Genomic DNA, 25,284 nt, shown 5'->3' on the forward strand with positions numbered 1-25,284 from the left:
ATTTATTTTACACAGCATTGTTGAGACGCCTCGCGTGAACCTCATAACAGTATTTATCCTCTCCTTTATCTTGTTATTTGTTGTTCACACTTCAGACCATATAGACTAGAGATATGAGCGCTTGTTTTTGTTCGCAGCCCTCGTTTTTAAGGGTTCCAGGGGATATTTTGCTTAGAATGCCACACTTAAAGATAAATAATGGACCAATATCAGACTAACATGGGCATAATCTATAAAGTTATGTTATCTCTAAGTGGTTTCTGCAAAAACAAACATGGCAGTGAGTGCTCTTTAAATCAACTTGTTTAACACGTATATTGATGAATTCTGGTGTATTTAAAAACAAAAATTAGAAAGATAACTTACAATAACGATACGTAATGATAATGATACTTTTTTCTTAAATGTGTTAACACTTAACATGCAGGGATGCATGTTTTATTGATTATTGGAAAGCGTTTGAATAGATTAACCATCAAGAGATGAGAGAAATTCTGGGAAAAACTGAAATTGACGAACAGAGCTTTCGAATTATCTCAAAACTATATTAACCGCAAAAGGCAAGAATTAAAATAGAGCACACAACATCCAAAGTTATACGAATCCGACCAGGGGCGCGGTAGGGTTGCGTCTTATCACCGCTATTATTTAATGTATATTCCGAATTTATATTTAGAGAAGCATTGGACGAGGTCCAAGGTGGAATCAAGATTGAAGGAACCAGCAAAGATAACACCAGGTACGCTGATGATACCGTTCTAATAGCAGGCAACTCACAAGAACTACAAAATGTAATAAATGCGATAGTTGGTCAGAGCGAAATGTTTGATTTACAACTAAACATTTCAAAAACTAAAATTTTATTATTTTTTAAGCTACCTACTAATAAATATATATTTTTATGCCAAGGGGCAAATAATAAAGCAGGTACCTTAAATAAAATAATTGGAAGAATATGTGAATACCCAGTGTAATAAAAAAAACATAATATCATATCAAAAATCGAATAAGCGAGTAAAACACTTATGAAAATGAAAGCGTCTTTTACAAGATGAGACCTTAGTCTGGAGCTTAGAATCCTAATGGCCAGATGTTACGTTTTTGCTATCTTGCTGTATGGCAAAAAAACTGGAACAATAGTCTCTGAAACAGAAAAAATCATGGATGCCTTTGAGATGTTTATATACAGACCGATGCTGAAAATTCCATTGTTACAAAAAATTACTAACAATGAGGTCCTTCCGCGCATGAGTAAACAAAAACAATTACTAAAAACAGTCAAACAAAGAAAAACATAATACTTGGGTGATGTGTTGAAAGGTGAAAGATACGAATTACTTCAAATCATATTGAAAAGTAAAGTACAGTGCAGAATATCGGCAGGAAGACGCCACAACTCGTGGGTGAAAGACCTAAGAAGGTTATCATTTGGTCTATTGTATCATTTTAATGTTAACTAAGTTTCAAAGTCTAATATCAGTTCAGCGAAAATAGCATTTTACTTTTGATTGCGAGATTGTATTATTCAAATCATTAGGGGGTCAATATTAGTATATATTTCTTCTTCTTCGTTTATATAGGAAGTACTGCCTGTTGTTCTTCAACGGTGCCTTTCATTCTGCCCCTAAGTTGTCATTCCATCTTCTCTTTGGGCGTCCTATACTTCTTCTGCCTAACGGTGACTTGTACCTGGCTATTATTACTATCCTTGATTCAGACATCCTGATTATGTGCTCATTCCACTCCTCTTTTCTGTTCTTTATCCAGATATTTACATTGTTTGCCCCACATATGCGCCTGATTTCCTCACTTCTTACCCTATCCTGTAATCCTTTTCCAGCAATCCTTCTTAAGATCTTCATTTCGTTGGTCTCCAGAGGTCTTCGTGTTTTGCTTGTATGTGGTCTTGTTTTGGTCGTGTAAGTCATAACTGGCCCAATAACTGATATATTCGGGCTTTGTTTCCAATCTTAGTTTTTCCAAATTGTGTCGCTTAGGCATCCGGCTGTTCTATATAGGCTTTAATTATTTGGTCGTTTACCTCTTCTTCAATATGGTTGTCGGCTGATAGATTAATTCCCAGGTATTTGAAAGTCATTACTTGTATAATTTTATTCTCTAACTCCAATTTGCCTGTTATTGTTTCTTTGGCTATTACTAAGCTTTTTGTTTTTTGTGCTGATACTTTCATATTCATTTCTTTTGCGTTAATGTTGAATTCGTGCAGTATTCTTGGTAGGTCGTCTTCGCACGTTGCTACTAACACGGTGTCATCAGCGTAACAGAGTATTTTTATATCTCTATCGCCCATTTTTACCCTCCTTTTTTCTTTACTTGTTTTATTATTGCATCCAAAATCATGTTAAACAGCAGACGGCTTAGTGAATTTTCTTGCCTGATTCCTGTGTTTGCAAGCCTCCCTCGAGCCTTATTTTCTCAGAGCAATATTTTTCATTACTCATGAACTGATAAAGGTAGGGGAGTTTTCACAAAATAAATACGTTAAATTTCAATGCAATGAAGACTGGCTCTCCATAGGAGGTTTTGCAAGAATCTATCTTGAGGGGCTGTTTTTATCTGTCTAAACATACACATCCGACAACTTAAACATTCTGAACTTAATGAGAATATCGCACAGGTCTTTTGGTAGCTTTTGAAATCTGTGCCGTGGATAGAGGTGCCGCAAGTGGTTTTGGCGGTAAAATCAATTACATCACGTAGTCTTGTGGACACAAAATTACTATAGCCAATTTGATAGCCAACGTTCGATAATCGAGCACGGCACATGAAGAAGAAGAAGTCTTGTGGAGGACCTTGGCTCTCCCAACACACCCAAGTGGGGAGTAAAATATTTTCTTTGTAATAATTATTGTAAGAGTGTAAATGTAAGAGTGGTGAGAGGGATTTTGCATTGAGAGGGTGAGATATTCATTTATAACTTTCTGATATTCTGGCAAGAGCGGAGGGGCTACTATGGAGTTTTTTTTCTAGGGCTAAGAACTTTTTCCTGCGGAATAGTAATAGTCAGCTAACTTTGTATACACTTTCGGGAATTTAACAGGACTTTCTACTTCGTATCTACCATCAGCGAGAATTTTAATAGTGGAAGCAAATATTTCTTCATACGAATACCAAAAACACCGACGAATAGAGGACCACAATGGGGAATAGTGTGTTTAAAGATAGATGGTGTTCGACTTTTCTAGATTTTGTTGTAAATTTTCAACACGCTTTTCCCAAGAGAGCTTATCAAGCTTGTTCACAGAGCGAGAGCGACGACACTTCAGAGAACGAACGCTCTCTGAACGACCTGAAATATTAGACGGCTTTTTTTGTCGCGAAATAATGATTTATTTTTATTTCTAGTTTTAATCCTAATTGAGTATGGGGGACCATCTTTCGTTTTAATTTTCCGGGCTGGACAGGCGAGAAGTGAAATGTAATTACTAGATATCTCTTAGACCGTCCGCACATGGGGCGACGCTCGAACTACTCGACTCGATTCCAGTCACGTAGGTTTCTCCCCGTCAGTAAAGTTCCTTCGTTGTGGCATTGAGCTCCGTACACGGAGCGTTTAGAATTGCAAATCTCCTCGTCTTGTACGGCTCTCGTCTCTTGCGATCCGTAGTGCACGAGAAAGTTCGAGTGAGACGCACGTTTTTAGTCATAATAGGTAGTTTATTTTATTTATTTCCTTAGTTTTTGCTGTTTTTTGCGCTGAATGAAATTTTACAATTATTTAAAGATTGGTGCATGTTATGTTCGTTGATTGTAATACTATTATTAGCTTTGTGGAAATACATATATTGTTTGTAATGTAAAATTCTGAAGACATTGAACTTCTGTTTCTAGGTGTTTAATATAAAATTCGTTGGGGAAGTAGAAAAATACCCTCAATTGTAAAATGCTTATTGTATACAAATTATACTAAATATGTAACAATACCGTACTTTTTACAGATCGAAATAGTCGTTTTGGTTAATATATAAAAAATGCGTTCTTCCTGGTTGGAAGATATGAGCAAACTGAATCGACAAGTGTGCGGAGAGCAATCGCTTGTGCCGCAGGGTTCGTACAAGATGAGCAAGACGCGCGAACTTAGAGAGGTGTCTTCGATCGACCCATGTGCGGACGGCCTTAGTCTTCTTTGCTCTAGCATTTATTTGGCTTGCAAATTTTAAAATCCGCGAAGGGGTTTCCGGTTTATCTGAGTGCTTGTATGAAGCAGAAGTGTGGACCCTAAAAGTATCACGCACGAACTAAACTGAAAAATTAAAAATGTGTATTCATAGGCGAATGCTAAAGATACATTTGGCGATATGGAAAACTAACCACGAAGTACAAAGTCGGGTCAATAAAGGTAGAGATTAACTATCTAGATGGGAAATAAGCAACAATTAAATTGAAAAAATAATTTTATTAACGTTTCGAAGCCCAAAAACCTGAAAAAAAAATTCGAAATTTGAATGCAGTAGGATGTGGTTACCCATACTGGAGGAGGAAGTCAATAGAAAGAAAATACCACGATTAGTAAGTCAATAACCTATCGAGTTTAGTATTACTTATTGTATACCTCTGTATTATTAATATTATTTATAATTTCTTCTTCTTCTTCTTCTTCTTCTTTATATAGGCAGTACTGCCTGTTTTTCTTCAGCGGTGCCTTTCATTCTGCCCCTAAGTTGTCATTCCATCTTTTCCTTGGGCGTCCTATACTTCTCCTGCCTAACGGTGACTTATCTCTGGCTATTCTTACTATCCATGATTCAGACATCCTGCTTATGTGCTCATTCCACTCTTCTTTTCTGTTCTTTACCCAGATATTTATATTGTCTACCCCACATATGCGTCTCATTTCCTCACTTCTTACCCTATCCTGTAGTCCTTTTCCAGCAATCCTTCTTAACCCGCGAGTAGTCGCGCCGTTAGATAGAATCTCACATTTTATTCTTTTTCGCGATAACTTGATGAAAAATTTTAAAATTTTGAAAAAAATCATAAGTGCCTCGAGAGAGGGTGTAGTAATACGTAGGAGCTTTTTTTTCTCCTTTTTGTGGAATTTATGGCTTTGGGGAGAGCAATTAGCTTTTATAATTGTTAGAAATAATATTTCTCACATAACAAATAAATAAAAATACTATAAAATAAAAATTTGTTGTAAATCCGTATTTAAATTCGTATTTTAAGATAGAATCTAACACGCGACTATTCACGTTACAGAAGCGAGCGCGACTACTCCCGGGTTAAGATCTTCATTTCATTGATTTCCAGATGTCTTCGTGTTTTGCTTGTATCTGGTCTTGTTTCGGCCGTGTAAGTCATAACTGGCCTAATAACTGACTTATATATTCGGGCCTTTGTTTCCAATCTTAGGTGTTTGTTTTTCCAAATTGTGTCGTTTAGGCATACGGCCGTTCTACTGGCTTTAATTATTTGGTCTTTTACCTCTTCTTCGATATTGTTGTCGGCTGATAGATTAATTCCCAGATATTTGAAAGTCATTGGTTGTTGTATAATTTGATTGTTTAACTCCAATTTGCATCTTATTGGTTCTTTGACAATTACTAAGATTTTTGTTTTTTAGGCTGATATTTTCATATTCATTTCTTTTGCGTTAATGTTGAACTCGTGCAATAATCTTTGTAGGTCGTCTTCGCACTCTGCTACTAACACGGTGTCATCAGCGTAACAGAGTATTTTTATCTCTCTATTGCCCATTTTGTACCCTCTTTTTTTCTTCACTTGTTTTATTATTGCATCCAATATTATGTTAAATAATAGAGGGCTTATTGAATCTCCTTGACTGATTCCTGTGTTTGTTTCTAAGGGTTCTGTTATTATTCCATTGACTTTCATTTCTATTTTATTTCTTACATATATGTATAAACTAAATTATATGTAATTATAATTTTAACATTCTTGAGTTGGAATTGATTTCATGTAATCCAATGAACTATCTCTTAGTGAAGTCGTCCCAGGAATGCAACTTATAAATATTGGCGATATCATTTTAAAGTCTTCTACTTTAAAATGTATAATATACGTCTGAATTGCCAATACAAATGAGTCAGATTAAATAAATTATTAGAAGATTTTTCTTACTTAGCAACAACATTTTTGTTTAATTTAGTAGTACTTTGTATTTTGACAACAAAACCCGATTTTGGCTTCGAAACGTTAATAAAATTATTTTTTCAATTTAATTGTAGCTTATTTCCCATCTAAATAGTTAATCATAAAAATGCCACAAGGAAATTGCTTCAGAAAAAGATAGAGACTTACTAAAGACTTTTAATCACAGGAAATATCTTATATGGGACAGTACATTCAGTGAACATTGATACAAAATACTACATCGAAATTATAAAGACCAAATAATAGGTCGGAGAGGCGTAGGAATAAAACTGGTTTGCTGGTTAAAAAAAAAAACGTTATTCATGGATGAACTGAAACATTAAATGGAGCAGGTAATGAATTTTATTACTAATACTTATTTTTTTTTCCTAGTTTTTATTTTATATAATATACATATTCCTAACTCGCTGTGAAATATCACCATGAAATATACAGATTACGGTAACTTTTCATGGCTGTGCTATATTAAATTTTTCAAAAGCTTATCCGACGCATTCATCTCACTTTTCGGCCTCGCACCCTTTTCTGATTTTCCAGACGTCTGACAGTAGTTTACATGTAACAGCAAAGCCCAACTACGCGGGCCACTTCTCATGGGAAATCTTGTTTGCTACTTTTATAAATAGAGCATTTCGCGGCCCGAAACTTTAATAGAAAATACATATTTGATAATCATTTTTAGATAGGGGCGAGGAACGTGCTATGGAAAGAGATTTACGCGAAACGGGAGACCCGCACGGGGGAAAAGTTTGTCTTAATTTAGAACTCTTGAAAGATATACAGGGTAAAATATTGTTTTCATATTTTTATCATGTAAGTAGAGCGGTAATATGCCTTTTGGTTTTATTGCTCAATGAAAAATTTCATCGTTTCTTGTTTTGAGCTCTCAGCTTCCAATCTCTAATTACCACTGACTAACACGTTCATTACGGCATCTCCTTCATTTCCTTCTTAATTCTCCTCTGTAACCAATATATTATTGACTACTTGTCTGCCCTCCTGCATCCTTTCTAGATGACCGAGCCATTTTAGTCTTCGTTTTCACACTATTTTTGATATCGGCAGGTTAGAATACAGTTGGTACACTACATCGTTCTTTTGTATTCTCCATTCTCTCAACTGCTTTTTTGCCAAATATTTTGCGTAGTATCTTTCTTTTCCAGGCTTTCTATACATATTCTGTATCGTTTTATTCATAGGTTATGTCTCGGCCCCGGATGGCATTGTTGGTCTAATTAGTGCTTTTTATACTCTTATTACATTCAAACATCGAGGCATTCGAGATGTGGTGCTACAGGAGAATGTGTAAAATGCCATGGACAGAGAGCGTAACAAATCAAGATGTTTTGCTGAAGATGGGGAAGGAATGCGAAGTCATAAAAACCATACAAACAAAAAAACTGGAATATCTAGGACACATAATGAGAGGAGAAAAGTACTCTCTGCAAAGACTCATAATCCAACGAAAAATCTCGAGAAAGAGCAATGTGAGACGTAGGAGGATTTCCTGCTAAGGGAAGTGGTATGGGTGCAGTTAAATACAGTTGTTCAGAGCTGCAGCCAACAAAGTTAAGATTGCTATGATGGTAGCCAACCTCTGATAGGAGACGGTACTGCAAGAAGACGAAGACTCTTATTTTTGTATTGCGCAATATTTCTTTAGCCTTAATTATTTTTCCCATAGCTCAAGCGCATATATTACTCTTGGCCAGTCTTAACTGGATTTCTATTTCTTCCTTATATGACTGATCGATAAGTATACTCAAATACATATCGCACCCTCAGTGCAAGACTGCAGTAACTCAAAATTTTATGAAAATGAAGTAATCATGGAATTCGATTGTAAACATGCATATCTATCCCCTGTAAAACTTTAGTAACTTTCAAATGCTTAATGGGCTAAATATTACAACAACAACAGTTTAACTATTTTGCGTTTTTGCACGGAACATTGCAACGGATTCGATAACAAGCAATAAAAAGCAATGAAAAAAGTAAGATATTTGTTATTTTAATATCTATATCTGTGATGTTTAATTTTAATATACAGCTCGTCTACGTAATCCATTAACGGCTGAGACAATAAACAAAGATTTTCGAGACCAATCTATTCATGTAAATTTCATGTTCTTTTTGTGATATATTTATTTTCCGTAAGATGTGTGCGATGTCGTTTGACCATTTATTTGTTAGACTGGATTAAAACCACATAAATTAAGGCTAGTTATTTACGACCAAAAGGTATTTTCTCTCATGAAAGGAAAAACAGTTATCTTAAAACTTGTGTATTGACAATACTGAGAGGTCAAAAATATCTATTCTCAGAAAACTTGCCAAAGAACAGCCAAAAATTCAAATGGCCAAAAAGAAAGGTTTTTGGTATACTTATGCCATTCGGGTATGATACCAGAAGCCCACCATAGTTTTTATAAAAATATTTTGGCACAAGATGATGTACGAGAAGAGGACAACAACTACGGTAAAACCTGTCAGCAACTGCCACTAAAAATTAAAGAATTATTGGCCGATATAGAAAGGTGGCCGGTATTGCCAGCTTTTGTATTCCAGATATACATAATTGGTTTGGGGAATTTTTAAACTGGCCGTTAGTACAGGTGGCCGATGTTGGCAGGTGGCCGGTAACACAGGTTTTACTGTAAAAGTAAATGTGTCTACACTTTTTACAATTTTCTCCGTGCAAAACTGTTGTAACTTTGAAATTCTAATACTAAATGTGTAGTGATTAACAATTTTTTCCGTGCAAAAGTGTTGTAACTTTGAAATTCCTAATTTTTTTGTATTAATATTATTTTATTTAAATTTCTCTTTCTGGTTAATGTAATATAGGCTGGAAAGCTTGCAAAATCCTAATTAAATGTTAATTTTTCTTAAAACTTGTGTCTTATTTCACCGATATTAGCACGAAAATAAACAAAATTTTCTTTATCTCGAAACTTACTTATTTTGACTTACTGCAGTCTTGCACTGAGGGTGCGATATATTCGTTCGCCCTCTTAAATTCTAGCTCTGTTCCATCCTCCACTTCTAACTCAAAGTGTCCCATGCTCTTTCTTTCTTTTTTTCTCGAAACTTCCATATACTTGAATTTATTTATATTCACTTTAAGTCCAATCTTAGAGCTATACTAAAAGATCCTTCCGAAATCCTCCCTGGTATTCTCCTTGACGCTTCTCCACAAAATTTTCTAGTAGTTTTATGATTAATATTACGAGCACATTGTAAATTACCCCTAACAAGGATATTCCTCTACAATTTTCTCATTCAATTCTATCTTATTTGTTGTGAATGAGCATTATAGTAAATTTGTTCCAATATGAGGCCATTTCTTCATCGTCCTGTACTTGTTTTTGAGTTTATCTATATTATTTACAATTAACTGCTACGAATAAACAACATCATTATTATTATTTTACCATTTACTCACTATTTTTCATATTTTTCAATTTCTTCTTTTGTGAGATTTGACATTTCCTTTCCTACTATTTGATTGTGAATAACAGTATAATTTTATTTGCACGACCGGGCGGTAAAGTCCATATTATGTATACATTTGGCGGGCTTAAAGTGCCACTTTAGCGCCCGTGGGTTTCTTTATCGCCCTTAAATATCGTATATTTTCTTAGATTTAGCGGGTAGTAAACTTAATTTTGCATCTTCTGCTGCTTTAGAAATTTCCGATGGTGTTCCAGAAAATTTTCATCTTCACTAGTTTCCAATATAAAAGAACTTCTTAAAAAATATGCTATGATACTTTCAATACGATAAATAATGGCGACTTACTATTCTTGACTTATTTACTTTGATGCTAGGGTAACGCGAACATAGCTATAGAGATTACTGTTCCTTCATATTATTATTTCTTACACATATCTCTTTCAATTTGACATTTTTAATTAACTAACCTATACAAATGATTCGGTGAATTGTCATAAAGGACGAGGTTTAATAAATTGAGCTATAAAATTCATGCAACTTTTAAAACGGTATTTATAATAAATTGCTCGCAAAATGTGGAAAGAAAAAAAAGCATTATAAAATAATCACGAAGACGATCGTGCAAGGAATTTTGTATCTTTATTAATAAATGACCATTAATACAGTCGTGCATAAAAATTTGTATGTATTTCGGGCGTAAACATCGTTTATGGACCTTACGTGTTAATAGCTCTCGCCTTTCGGCTCAGGCTCTTACTTACACGTCGCGGTCCATAAACGCCTATTTTAGGCCATTGATACATAAATAACTGTTTCAGTACTCACTCGGCCATTTAGCAGCTCCTCGAAATATTTTTTCCATCTAAAGCCCAAATGTATGCAGCAAAACAAACAGTACTGAAATGAGTATTGAAATGTATATGATTATATACATATCTAGTATACATGATAACATTATTCAAAACGACGTTCCTGATAAAACACATGTTAAAAATGCCCTCTGACAAGAAAAAATCTTTAATTCTAATACGCAACTCCGTAATGTGAAACGTTGGTTCGGTCTTCCCCCTTTAGCATTGCCCATATGTACGCATCGGGTGGCATTAGGGCTGGTGAGTGGCGATATTCAGACAAAATGATCGATCAGTATTCGAAGAGACTCCCTGACCATGTGACAGGTTGCCCCGTCCTTCTGAAACCATTTTAAATTTTAAGCTTGTACCGTTTTTTGTGATATCTTCGTTAGGACCAAAAATAGTACTCCACAATAAAAAAATTTTATCTGTAAAATTGAGAACTATTTTTAAGCACCTAACATTAACATGACATTTACATATGACATTCACATAATTTATAATGACGTTCGGAATCTACTCAGTATATTTCGGCACATGACACATACCAATTTGAGGCATACGCATTTCAGGACTGTTTATTTTGCCGCATACCGTAAATAGAGTATGTATTTCGCGGCCCGAAATTTTAATAGAAAACACATATTTATTTGATTATTTCATTCATAGGAGATTCTGACCAATAGAAAGCTACAGAAATCTGAATTAAATCGATAATTTTTGATAATTGCCCGTCGTTAAGTATATTACGTCAGATGCCCTTCGTTGCTACGAAAAAATATATTCAGTGACATTAATGACAATAATTAATGTTTTAAAAATTATAAAAGTGATGACTTTTAATCGTCAAATATTTATACAAACTTTTTGTTTAATTGTACTAATTTGTACTTACATAAATAAATTACAATAAAATTTTGGTTTTGAACAGTTTTATTCATGAAATAATCGCAACAAATTGCACTCGATCTCTAAAATTAATATATAATTTTAGAGCTCTTGTGCAATTACTAGTGATAGTTTTTTGGGCATTGCTGTTTTTTCAATGCCTGTTTTTATATTTTCCATGGCCAGTTTATCTTTTATTCTCCCATATATTTTACTATTTCTGGATCTATGTCATCACCTCCTCGAGCCTTACCTGATTTTATGTTTGATACTTTCTGTATTATTTCGTCTCTACGTATTTTCTCTAATTCTTCGTTCTCTTAATCTTAACATGTCTAATTTCTATCATCTATTGTTTCATTTCTAAATTTATTTTCGTAGTATCTTTTCCATACTTTAGCTACGTGTTCTACATTAATTTGTGTTTATTTGGTTTATTGTATCCCTTAGTGCATTTATTTCTTTATGTTTTCCTTTCTTCATTTATCTGATTGCAATCCAGAAGCTTATATTATTAATTGTTACATAGTTTTGCTGCAATTATTCTCCAAACTCTCCTCACGTCTTTGATTTTGGTTTTATTATGATGTTTTTAGCTACTCGTCTCAGCCTTTTATATCCTTATTTATCTTCCTTCAGCTCAGTTTGAATGTATTTTTTCCATGATATTTCCTTTTTCTTCATTGCTGTCTTAAGCATTGTTCCACCACATTTTTTCATCGAAAAAGTGATCGGAAACAGCCCTCTTATCATCGAAGAAGTTTGACCGGCTTAAAATGATTAGTTTAAAAAAAAATGGAGTTAAAAGTGAATAACGAATTTTTGTAGTTTGATAAATAATGCTTTTTCTTCAGAATAGATAGATTAGCATCAAAGATACGAAAAAATGTTTAAATATGAAATTGTATCTAATTTAATTCCCAATAAAATAGTTTACAAAAATGTTTTCTACAAAAAAAAATTGAGCGAACTATTGACAATTAAATCTTGTAATAACATGAAAAACCACCTTTACCAACCCTTTCAAAGTCGCCTCTTTTTGGGGCTGATGAATTTAAAAGGATATAATATTAATAGCCTTATACTTAGATATTGTAAAAACGTATAAAATTCTAAAAAAGTTACGGTAAAGAAATCAATGTATTTTTTGAAAAAAAAAATAAATCTAATTGGAAGCATATTAATGTAAGTTAGCGTTGTTTTTAGTCATTGGCCTTATTTATTCTTCTTTATTTATGTATTATTAATAGATTCTAGAAGTTTGATTGGCTTAGAGTGATTAGTATTTAAAAAAACTGGAGTTCAAAGCGAATAACGACTTTTGGTAATTTGGTAAATAATGCTATTTTCTTCAGAATAGACAGATTATCATCAGAGATACGAAAAAATATTTAAAAATGAAATTGTAGGTTATTTAATTCCCAAGAACGTGGTTTGAAAAAATTTTTGTACGGTAAAAATTGAGTGAATCGTAAATGATTGAATTAAGAAAACATTGATTTTTTCGATGTAAAAATAACACTTTTGATAGCGAATAAATCGAAAACTATTAATTTTATCAAAAAAAAAATGTATAGAAAATTTATTGCATAGAATTAACGATTTTATCAACTTTTACGGTCAAAACATAATAAAAAATTTCCACCCACGAGATGAGGTGGCAATCACCCACATGGTAAAAGCGCCTTTCGGCATCACATAGATTTTAATCCTTGGACTATCCACTACCAACTCTCAAATTTTCAAGCAAATCGATCCATTCTGTAAAAATTGCGAGATGAACAGCTTCGTTTCCTGGACTAATAGATACACACTCTTAGTTACACACTCTCTTATAAATACACACTGAGAACTTATTCGCTTACCTGTTGAGTTTGTAATTAATTTTCAGTTCAAGATCGTCACAAACTATCGATTATATTTTTGATGATTTATAAAGTTTATTATTTTTATTACTATTATCTTTTAATAAACTGTGGTATTATTTTTTTTTAGCCGAGCCGATGGGATATGCCACGTATGGGTCAGTATTGTCCTTGGCGGCCTCAGTATGCTAGCGAAAGAAACTGGGGTAACTGTATTTATCATAAACTTGGCCTACGACTTTTTCCTCCATTGGCACTATATAAAAAGGTAAGTTAAATAAATAGAAATCTTTGAAAAGATAATTATTTGCAAAAGTCATCAATACCGCAAATTCACTAATGATGGTAAATTATTTTTCCGAAAATAGGTCAGGAATTTAGACATTTTTAAAAACATTTTTGAAAGAAAAGTTCGATATTTACTTATAATTAGCCGTTGCGTGGAATAGAAAACTAACTGTTATTTCCTTACTGCAAGGAAATATGTTTTTCTATGGATGCTATACAATGTGCAAACTTTCTTACTACTTACATATATTCAAAACGAACAATTTCCCACGTAGTGAGAAAAGTCGGCCATTGCAGTGAGAAATATTTTTCCTCACGGGTTCTCCATCGGTTTTCCTACATATGATCGCCGTTTCCATGGTAACATGCACAATACAAACACAATTAATGTTGTCAAACAAAATGTGTTGAAGCAAAACTTACCAGTAAATAATTTTCAATACTGTTCAAAAATAACTGTTAATTAGAATTTTAAATAAATAACGTATATTAATTCTAAGAATATTAAATACCTACATGTATATGTATTTTATTTCAATTTATGCAAATAATATACCTAAAAGCACCTAAGTTATTTAATTTTGAAATTTAAACTCTTGACAAAACTGCACCCATAGAAATAGTACAGTGTAAAACACATAAGAAAATGACATTTCTCCCTCGCTTGATTTGCGGCCGACCAACTTCGGCGCTCGTGAGAAATATGTCTTTTTCTCACTTGTTGTACAATTTATTATTTCGTTACAGCAGATTCAGAATACTTCTAAAAATAGGCAAATGCGTCAAATTTGACAATTGAATATTTTTGTTTCTATAGTTACAAAGCCTGTATTTGGTGGCATCACGAATATATGAGTCAAAATAATAATATGTCTATTTGAAAATTTTAACACGTTTATTTTAAAATAAGTTTTCTACAACCGTGTTAAAAATGCAATTTTTAGCACTCCATAGGAGCGTTAAATAGTCCATGCGGTGAGACCGCTCCCGTCTGGAAAAATTTCTGATTCGGTTTCTTTGTGGATTCCTATTCAAAAATGTCCCCTTTAAACAAATCTGAAGGGTGCCGGGCGGAATTTTTGGGCAGAAATTGTTTTAAAAATTTTTTTAAACAAATACAACAGATCACGTTTTTTTGCTCCGGCGCATATATTTTTCAATTTTATGGGTCATTCTGAACAAGAAAGGTATCTTATAAATTTTCTCAGAAATTGATAGTTTTCGAGTTATAGGCGATTTAAAATCTGAAAAATGCGAAAATACGCATTTTCGAGGCTTAAAACTCATATTCAAATTAGTATTTTTGAGGTTACCAGATACTTAAATTGAAGACTAAATATTCACCTTCAAGATTCGGAAGAGTGATCGCGTCTAACTTTAATTTATACCGTTGTTTTTTAATTGTTAAATATGCGTGTTTATCCGATTTTTTTGCCGGTGCGGCGCGCTCCGTTTCAAAAATCTCCTATTTTCCTCCCAAAAATATTTTTTATAGATTCTTTGGGACATTCTAAATAAAATAAGTTTCTTGGCATTTTTCTCAAAAGTTAATAGTTTTAAAGTTATAAGCGATTTAAAATCCGAAAATGCGTTTTTTGTCATTTTTCGGATTTTAAATCGGATTTAAATAAAATAACTTAAAAACTATTAACTTGGGAAAATGGCAAGAAACTTATTTTATTCAGAATATCACAAATAATCTAGAAAAAATATTTTTCGGAGAAAAATAGGAGATTTTTTAAATGGAGCGAGCACCGGCAAAAAAATCGGATAAACACGCATAATTAACAATTAAACAACAACGGTATAAATTAGAGTCAGACGCGATCACTTTTCAGAATCTTGAAGCCGAATCTTCAGTCTTCAATCTAAGTATCTGGCAATCTCAAAAATACTAATTTAAATATGAGTTTTTCAGCCTCGAAAATGCGTATTTTCGCATTTTTCAGATTTTAAATCGCCTATAACTCCAAAACTGTCAATTTCTGAGAGAAATTACAAGATACCTTTCTTGTTTAGACTGACCCAAAAAATCTAAAAATATATGTGTCAGAGCAAAAATACATGATCTTTTGTATTTGTTTAAAAAAATTGTTTAAACAATTTCTCCCAAAAATTCCGCCAGGCACCGTTCAGATTTGTTTAAAGGCGACATTTTTGAATAGGAATCCACAAATAAACCGAATCAGAATTTTTTTTCAGACGGGAGCGTTCTCACCACATGGACTAAAAAATACTACTTTAAAGCACTAGTGCTCTAAAAATTTTAAGGCACTGCAGTTAAAAGTGAATTTGTAACGATGAGTGCCATCGTTACGATATTATTATATTTATTCCTATAAGCCACCTAATAAGTATGCAACCAGTTATGCGTTCGTGCTTAGAACGGGTTACCTAGATTTGTGACCAAATATAATACAAGGTTGGTACTACGCTTGGGGAATTCTGCATAGGGATTACGAACACTCGATACGAATCGTATCCGCCATGTTTTCCAGTAAGGCGCTATGGGAAAACATGGCGGATACGATGCGTATCGAGTGTACGTAATCCGGGCCCTGGGCCCGGATTACGTACACTCGATACGCATCGTATCCGCCATGTTTTACTGTAGCGCCTTATGGGAAAACATGGCGGATACGATGCGTATCGAGTGTACGTAATCCGGGCCCTGGTCTTAGCTTGTGGCTGTACGGCTTCCGACGGAGGGGCATGTCATATCGCCCATCGGAGAGGATTGTCACTTCAATTTTCAATCTGGTTGGATGAACAAGTAAATTTTTCCGTGGTCACTGTTTAAAGAATACAATATTTAGTTAAAATATTCATTTATTATAAGATTGGTTTATTTTGGAAGGAGCTATTTTTTGTTTTGGATTTGTGCGGTGAGAGGAAGAGTTTTATTTCCAAGTTTCCTTTTGGAAAACAGTGGGTAAGTCGGCTATTAAGTATTCTTGTAAAAAAAAAACATGGTTCTCATTCTCAATACAATACTTATAGTAATATTTTAATTGTTATTCTATGAATATAAAACATCAGGTCTTAACGAGTCAATCTCACTATCAAATTCATGTTTCTACAAGAAAAATTCTTTAAAATTAAATTTCCAGTTCAAAATAGTTTCTGAAGTAATGACACTTTTCATTTCCTTTTAGTATCTACGTCTATAAAGTAATCCCTTATTGCAATATATACATATCTTCTTGGTTCATATGTCCTTCCATTTCTTTACATTTCCATTTTTGTTCAAGGTTAATGACACTTACTTATAAATGTCAATAGCTCCTCTTTTTTCGGTAACTTTTTCTAGAAATTTTTATAAGGTTTTTATACCTTTCTTATATGCCCTGTTTTTTGTGTACTTAAGGAACACCAGCTAATAGGAGATTCTTATGCTTTTAGCCACGGAAGAAAATAAGAAGATGGAAAATTAAGTCAATCATACTTTAATTTGTTTTTTTGGAATACATAATCATTTTGGGGATATTTTGGTGGAATGTGGATGTTTTGTTTGGTTTTTGTGGAATAAAAGTTGAGTTTTCCGATACTGGGCAGCTACCTGCTTGCCGTACCTTCCTGTTGGTGTGGAGTACCTCCCTAGGGTTGGGAACCAGAGGATACCTTATTTGGCTCTCCCCTCATCATCTTCACCGAAGGTTGGAAGAAGCAATCCGCCTACTTTTTGTAGGGACAGGTTTTTATATAACTAAATTTGCATGTCAATTTGTTTTAATAATAACTTCCAATTTTACTATTTTTTTTCTCTTCGTATCAATAACTTTCAAATCACTCTAATAATAATATACCCTCATTGTTTTTTCTTAACCATAATTAACATAATATTCAATATTTTTCAAGAATTTTTATTATATTTCACCCTTATTTAATTTATTTAAAATAGCCTGGGATTTATAAACCATATGTAAGATAATGTGCACAGTATCTAGGTCATATCCTATTTAATAATAGTTATTCCAGTTGTCGGATGTTGTCACTTCCGATTAGATACGGTATTGTCAACCAATATTGTAACCCTCATTAATAATACGTTGTTAAGGTAAATACCTATTCATACTAAATTCATTACATATTTTTTTTTCTACTGTAAAACCTGCATTATCGACAGCAGTGTACTAGCCTAGTACATCGGATAATTAGCTAGTGAAAAAATTGTATATAGGGTATATAGGTTTTTTTACTAAATGTGGTTGTACATACTTATATGTTTTATTATCCTACCATTTTAATAGTATCAGTTAGGTACAGCAATATAGGTCACGTGGAGAAGAATTTATAAAATCCTTCCCTGGCGCTCAACACTACTTCTGAATATCTTCTTGGTCAGTAGTTCCCTTTCTTTTCATTACTCCTTATATTCATTTATTTTCTTTATCATTCCAGTATTTCATTAGGTACCATCTTACTAGGACGTGCAAATACGGCCTGATCCTTCCCTGAGCCCTACTGTTTAGTCTCTTCAATTTCCAGCTAGCCTATTTTGAGGAAACTTCCATAAATAAGTAATTATCCTTTAAAGCTATATCTATTCTGCCACAACAAAACCTCGTTTTTGTTACAAATTGTCAAATTGTGAAACGTCAAAATATTTATATTTCATTTATTAACATTACAACTTTCAACGAAATTTGAGAAAGGCGGTTTAAAAGGTTTTTTTAAATTTAATTTAAACAGTGTTATTGCATTTTTAACACGTTTGCAGAAAAGAACTATTAAAATTTGTTAGAATATACAACAAAAAAAGTAAGATGTTATTCTATAGTTGTTATGATTTACGTATTGATAGTATAGGCAGTTTTGATGTAATGTCAAGAAAAATATAAAAATGGAATATCAGTCAATCAAGTTCAAGTATAAGTTTTTGTAGATATTTTCCTGTAATTGAAAATGAATAAATTATACTTGTTGATATATAAGACGTTTGTAGAAAAAATATTGTATGATATACGTGTTAAAAAGTACATTTTTAAGGCACTCATGTGAATTGCAGACCTTCACATGCGTGCCGTAAAATTGTACTTTAAACACATATATCATAAATAACTATTAAATATTCGATTTTCGGGAAAAAAATATGTATACCTTGTAGGAAAAGCCACATTCCCGGACTCTGTACTACCTTGTCCCGGCTTGCGCTTCGACGGCAATCTTTACATCGTCCGGGAATATTAAGCTTTTCCTACTAGGTACACAATATACAATTCCAATGTAATAAACAAACAAAATAATGTTGCAGAGTCATGATTATTCATTGTCACACTTTGGCAAAAAATATTATATTTCTTGGGTAGAAAAAATTGCAAAAAAGTAGTCTAAATTGTCGGGGCGCTGTTATTGTTAATTGACAGATTTTCTTTAATAATACTAATTATCATTATTTCAAGTCAAGCACTGAGACGTTGCCATATCTGAACACTATTTTTGACATAAAACAATGCTTTATTGATTACAAAAATTCGGCTTTTTTATTGTTTTGAAACATTCGATCGTAATGTAACTCTATCAAATATAATTTATAAATTAATGGTTCCATTAAGCTCAAATTTTGAAAGGTAGTATTTTAGTGTTAAAAGTTCTAAACCATATAAAATTAATGTTTTAATATATGTCAGGTCCCGGGCTGATTCTATGACGTGATACTATTTCAATGATATCGATAAAATTATTTTCAATGGAAATAAACTACAGCTTTCACGGGAGTTTACACCTTGTCTATTTGCAAATCATGATAATTAATTTATAACCTATCTATGTATGTATACAGTTCGTTGTCCATTATATCCGGTATCTTTATTTTAAAACACTTCACAAACAATTTTATTTAATCATCGATTTCATGCTCTCTCAGCTGCTTCAATCTGTTTATTTTCGGCACAAACTCATTGCGTAACCGACTCCAGAAAAATATATAACCCTAAAACTCCATTAGGCTCTGCGGCTAAGAAATTCCAGGGAGAATATCAAAAAAGGAATAGGGGTCCGGTATCCTTCTATGAACAAACTAATAGACCAGGCCATTTAGCACAAAACAAATCGATTTTTTAATACACCACCTAGAGACTTGCAACTTTTTGTCTTCAGAATGATGTCAGAAAAGGAGTCTACTATAGAAAAATGGGTGAAAATGCACAGTTAAAGCGCAAAAAATGCATCTAAAAGTGCACAAAACATCTCATAAAACTGTACTAAGGGCAAGATTTTGTTATTCGGGAGGTTTTTTTGGTCACTGAAGACCAATATGCCAAATCTATTAAAATATCTGATCCACAGCTGCTGTCTAACATAGATTTTTAGGTTTATCCCTCTAATCTAGGGATGGGAAAAACCTACCGGTTATAACCGAAAACCGGTTATTTTACTCTGAAATAGTTGGTTTTTACTGTCGTTTTTTGTCTTAGTTATAACCGGTTTTTTCTTTTTACAGTAATAACCGGCAAAAACCGGATAAGATACTACCTCTGGAAAAAATAGTACATTCAGAGAAAAGATGGGGAAATTTTTTTCCTCCGAGCGCGCGATGGAGAAATTTTAAGCTGATTGAAACCGAAACCGAAACTAATTTATATTTTCGATTTTGGTTGGGTATGATCCCAATGCCGTTTATATATCGATTGATTATTTTGGTATCAAATCTCGAGAGGTACTGACCATCATCAAATCTCAAAAGTTACAGTACTTCTACACATCGACACATTATGGAAAATGAATCCAGATATGCGCTTCTACAAGCCATCCTGCAAGGAAAAGTATTTGAAAAACGGTATCCAGGAAGAAAAGAACATCCTGGTTGAACAAACTCAGAACATGTTTCAACACAACATTTGTGCAAATTTTTATCGCGCTACGGCAAATAAGATGAAAATTGCCATGATGATCGCCAAAATTAGCCATGGATAGGCACATCAAGAAGAAGAAGAAGAATATGTTGGTATTGATACATTCTTTCGATGGTATCAATATAATTAATATTTCTGTCGATTTGAATTAAGTAGTGCAATTTAAAGGGCAATGTAAATGTAACATTGTAACCTAAAGTAATGCGTACAGCAGAATCTGTTGTACTCGACGCACGGCAGATTTGAGTGAGTCGGTTTTTTATCATATTCTGTCGCTCTCAAAATAGTTTTGACGTTTGTTCTCACGGAGGGTGTACGTAGAAAAATGAATTCTGACAAAATCTAGGCAATACTTTTATTACTCCTAGAAGAGGACGAGGAAGAAGAGTTGATAATATTAAATTTAAATAAAATAAATACAAATGTAAACAAAATTTTTTCATGTAGTAATACAGAAGGTATGCATTTAAAATAAGAGTCAAAAGAAGATTGTTTCAGAACGAGGAAAAAATTCGAGAATATTTAAACTTTCCTAGATTTATTTGAAACTGTATTAAAATGTATAATATGATATTACTAAAAAACCCTACAACAGAAGACAACATCCGATTTCTGCAGAAGAAAAGTTAAGCATAAGTTTGAAGTAAGGTTTTTTTCTGTAGAGAAAAAAGAAAAATACAGTTAATTACGAAAAAGAAAATTCTTAAAAATGTAAAGTATATCATAAATATATCTTACTTTGTACATTGCTATTAATTGTTTCTGGCGAAAATAAAAATGAATGCACTCTCTGAGATCCTATATTGGTTTCCAAAGAATTTTCGCTACAAGAATAATTATTTGTTGTAATAGGAACCAATTCATGTACCTAGTTCATTTGCAGCCAGCTTTATTTCATATCGCGAAACAATATTCATCACTTCAGCTTTTATTCTTGCCCTTTCAATCGTAGCAAATTTCGATACTGTAGAAGCACCACTTAAAAAAAAACATGTGTATTTTGACGGATCACCTGATTTTTGAGCCAATTTCGATGATGTTTCCGACTTTTTAACAAGTTTTTCAATCAAAGCGGTTCGTTCCTCTCGTCCCACTTTTAATTCGCTTATTAATGAGGAATCTCTGTTTTTAGACATTGACTTTTTTCGGTTAGTATACTCCTTGTCATACTAAAATTTCAAAAATTTCTCTCTGTGTGAAAGGTATTGACCATTTAAATTTTATGTTACCATTACATTGACAAAAATGGTTTCGAAGAAAAAGGACCTAGCAAATGTAGGTATATTTCTGGCTCCTTCAGCCAGGAGTAATAAATCGTCTAATACAATAGTAATAGAAGTAGATGTTGGGTTCCGTTGAAGCATATGGTGTCTTTGAAAGTCACTAATGAAAGGCTTATAGTATTTTTTTGTTCTTTTGTACTTTTGTTAAAGGCAATCTGCTTTTCTCTTTGAATATTTACCCCAAGTATTGGCCTGAAAACAGGTCAATTTGTGTCATGTGTTGAATAATAACGATACACTTTGTTTTGTACCAACGTTGTTTCATTATAATGCATGCTTCAGTTTAATGAATAATACATAGTAGTCTAAGAGCTGGGAGCGGATTTTGTGCGTGACAAGTAATATGGAAAAACTATACGTGGATATGTTGAATTAGTTGTGTACATGACTTTCACCAACGGCCGGAAACCAGAGTTGGGGCCGAGGGTAGTTATAAGGGGTCAAAGTCGCGGATTTTATTATTTTTTTTATGACGCTCATGATCGAGATAGTGCACCAAAATTTGAGAATAAGTAGGTCATGACGTAACTAAGTAAAACCTCTAGGGGCGGAACGCTGCGTGGCCGACAAAGGGGGGGGGTAGGGGTGAATATAAAAAATATAAGGGGTCTTTTACGACGTTCGTGATTGAGATAGTGCACCAAAATTTGGGTATAAATAGACCATGACATAAATAATTAAAATCCCCAGAGCCGGAAACCAGAGTCGGGAAGGACGGTAGTTATAAGGGGTCAAAGTTCCGTTTTTTATTATTTTTTTTTGTGACGCTCATGATCGAGATAGCGCGCCAAAATTTGGGAATAAGTAGGTCATGACATAACTAAGTAAAATCTCCAGGAGTGGAACGCTGCGTGGCCGACAAAGGGGTGGGGCAGGGGTGAATATAAAAAAATGTAAGGGGTTTTTTGCGACGTTCGTGATTGAGATAGTGCACCAAAATTTGGGAATTAGTAGACCATTACATAACTAAGTAATATCCCCAGAGGCGGAAACCAGAGTGGCGGACGAGGGTAGTTATAAGGGGTAAAAATCGCGGTTTTTATTATTTTTTTTGTGGCGCTCATGATGGAGATAGTGCACCAAAATTTGGGAGTAAGTAGGTTATGACGTAACTAAGTAAAATCTTCAGGGGCGAAACGCTGCTTGGGGTACAAAGGGGTGGTATGCAGGGGTGAGTATAAAAATATATGGGTTTTTTTTGCCGTTCGTGATCGAGATAGTGCACCAAAATTTGGGAATAAGTAGATCATGACATTACTAAGTAAAATCTCTAGGGGCGGAACACTGCTTGGGGGACAAATGTTGTGCCGGGTCACAAAAAATAATACACACTGTGACTTTGACCCCTTAAAACTACCCTCATCCCCAACTCTGGTTTCCGGCTCTGGGGCTTTTACTTAGCTAAGTCATGCTCTACTTATTCCCAAATTTTGGTGCACTATCTCAATCTAGCACGTCGCAAAAAACCCCTTATATTTTTTATATTCACACCTACCCCCACCCTTTATCGGCCACGCAGCGTTCCACCCCTGGAGATTGTACTTAGTTACCTCATGACCTATTATTCCCAAATTTTGGTGCACTATCTCGATCATGAGCATCACAAAAAAAAAATAATAAAAACGGCGATTTTGACCCCTTATAACTACCCTCATGCCCAACTCTGGTTTCCGGCTCTGAGCATTTTACTTAGTTATGTCATGGTCTACTTATTCCCGAATTTTGGTGTACTCCCTCAATCACGAACGTCGCAAAAAAACCCGGTATATTTTTTCTATTCACCCCTGTCCCACCCCTTTGTCGGCCACGCAGCGTGCCACCCCTGGAGATATTACTTAGTTACGTCATGACCTACTTATTCCCAAATTTTGGTGCACTCTCTCGATCATGAGCGTCACAAAAAAAATAATAAAAACGGCGATTTTGACCCCTTATAACTACCCTCATCCCCAACTCTGGTTTCCGGCTCTGGGGATTTTACTCAGTAATGTCCTGATCTGATTATTCCCAAATTTTGGTCCGCTATCTCAATCACGAACGTCGCAAAAAACCCTTTATATTTTTTATATTCACCCCTACCCCCACCCCTTTGTCGGCCACGCAGCGTTCCGCCCCTAGAGGTTTTACTTAGTTACGTCATGACCTACTTATTCCCAAATTTTGGTGCACTATCTCGATCATGAGCGTCATAAAAAAATAATAAAATCCGCGACTTTGACCCCTTATAACTACCCTCGGCCCCAACTCTGGTTTCCGGCCGTTGGTGAAAGTCATGTACACAACTAATTCAACATATCCCCGTATAGTTTTTCCATATTACTTATCACGCACAAAATACGCTTCTATCTCTCCGACTATAGTAATAACTATGTATTATACCAAATAATTTAAATACAAACTAAATAATAATACTATTAATTTAACACAAATGACTTTTTCATTTACTTTGTGCAATTGAAAATATTCCAAACCATGTAAACTTATTTTTGTTTGAATAAAATTAGTTTACCACCATATTGTACACTGTGAGTTCAACTGAACGTTTGCGTTCAAATCAAATATGAGTTGATTCCAGCGCACACCGTCGACGTACACTGCTGTCGATCTTCAGAGCGCGCAACTAAGCAGAACCTAACAATCCGTTAACATACAGAAACCATTCCTTTGATTTGGATTGACGTGCGAGGCGTTCAACTGACTGTGAGTTGTGTTTCGCTCACTGTTCTAACAAACCGTGGCTTAAGGCATAATTGAAACGCACATCAAAGAAACATGAAACGCAAATCACGTTTCATGGAAATAAAAAACTGCTAAACAAATAGACGTCCGGTCATTTATGAAACTCTCCGAAAATAAAAATGTTTTATAAGCATGAATCACACTCGTTTCATTGGTAGGCGGACTTCAAGATTTTTTTACCTGTGTTTTATTTTCATGAAACGTGTTTCACGTTTCATGTTTCATGCTTTACGTTTCATGTTCCTTTGGTGTGCGGCTTGCCTAATGGGTATTGGCTATTGGTTAAAAAACCGAAATCCGGTTATTGAAACAACCGGATTTTTTGAACGGCTTAACCGCCAGGTTAAACCGTAAGTAGAAAACCGATATAACCGAAAAACGATGTTTTGTCAAAAACCACCATCCCTACTCTAATCAATTTAATTTTATACCACATATACCAAAACAGTTTGGCAGTAGAGTTCCTCTGGATACCGTCAGCCGTTGGAATATATTATAACTAGGTAGGTAGGTCTTAGCTAGGTAGTCCTTATATCGAGGGTGGCAACTGGAGGAGAGCAGCCAGTGACAGGGATACTTGGAGGCGGATGCTGGGGGAGGCCAGGTCCCGACTTGGGATGTAACACCATAGGAGAGGCAGGTAGCTAGTTCCGCAGTACTCAACCAGCACAACCGCATTAGTGGGAAATATACCGGTGCATTTAGATTTGAAACATTACTTAAGAGCAAAACTGTCCGACGTTTGGCAAAAACAATGGAATATGAGCAACCATAAATTGATAGAAATAAAATCTTACGTCCCGACTTTCAACACATGAATACTTGCTGAATAGAGAAGACAGAACAATGTATTTTGTCTGTGAATGTAAACTCATAGTGAAGTACATTTTGATCAATTGTCCAAGACACTTATTTAAAAAAC

The 25,284-nt window shown here is 34.1% G+C and overlaps 1 protein-coding gene and 1 long non-coding RNA gene across 2 annotated transcripts in view; both read left to right on the plus strand.

Annotated features, from left to right (window-relative positions):
• Nucleotides 1-25,284, plus strand: part of LOC126892888 (protein O-mannosyl-transferase TMTC1-like) — a 603,242-nt gene that overhangs the window by 241,788 nt on the left and 336,170 nt on the right. The window contains exon 3 of the mRNA XM_050662709.1: nt 13,329-13,466. Within this exon, the coding sequence (XP_050518666.1) occupies nt 13,329-13,466 (138 nt within the window). The remainder of the gene's footprint in view (nt 1-13,328; nt 13,467-25,284) is intronic.
• LOC126882551 (uncharacterized) lies at nt 16,164-17,242 on the plus strand. The gene is made up of 2 exons (XR_007697361.1): nt 16,164-16,418; nt 16,889-17,242. It is a non-coding gene; the product is annotated as an uncharacterized LOC126882551 (long non-coding RNA).

This window comes from Diabrotica virgifera, chromosome 1 (genome assembly GCF_917563875.1).
Source record: "Diabrotica virgifera virgifera chromosome 1, PGI_DIABVI_V3a".
In the NCBI taxonomy this organism is placed as follows: Eukaryota; Metazoa; Arthropoda; class Insecta; order Coleoptera; family Chrysomelidae; genus Diabrotica; species Diabrotica virgifera.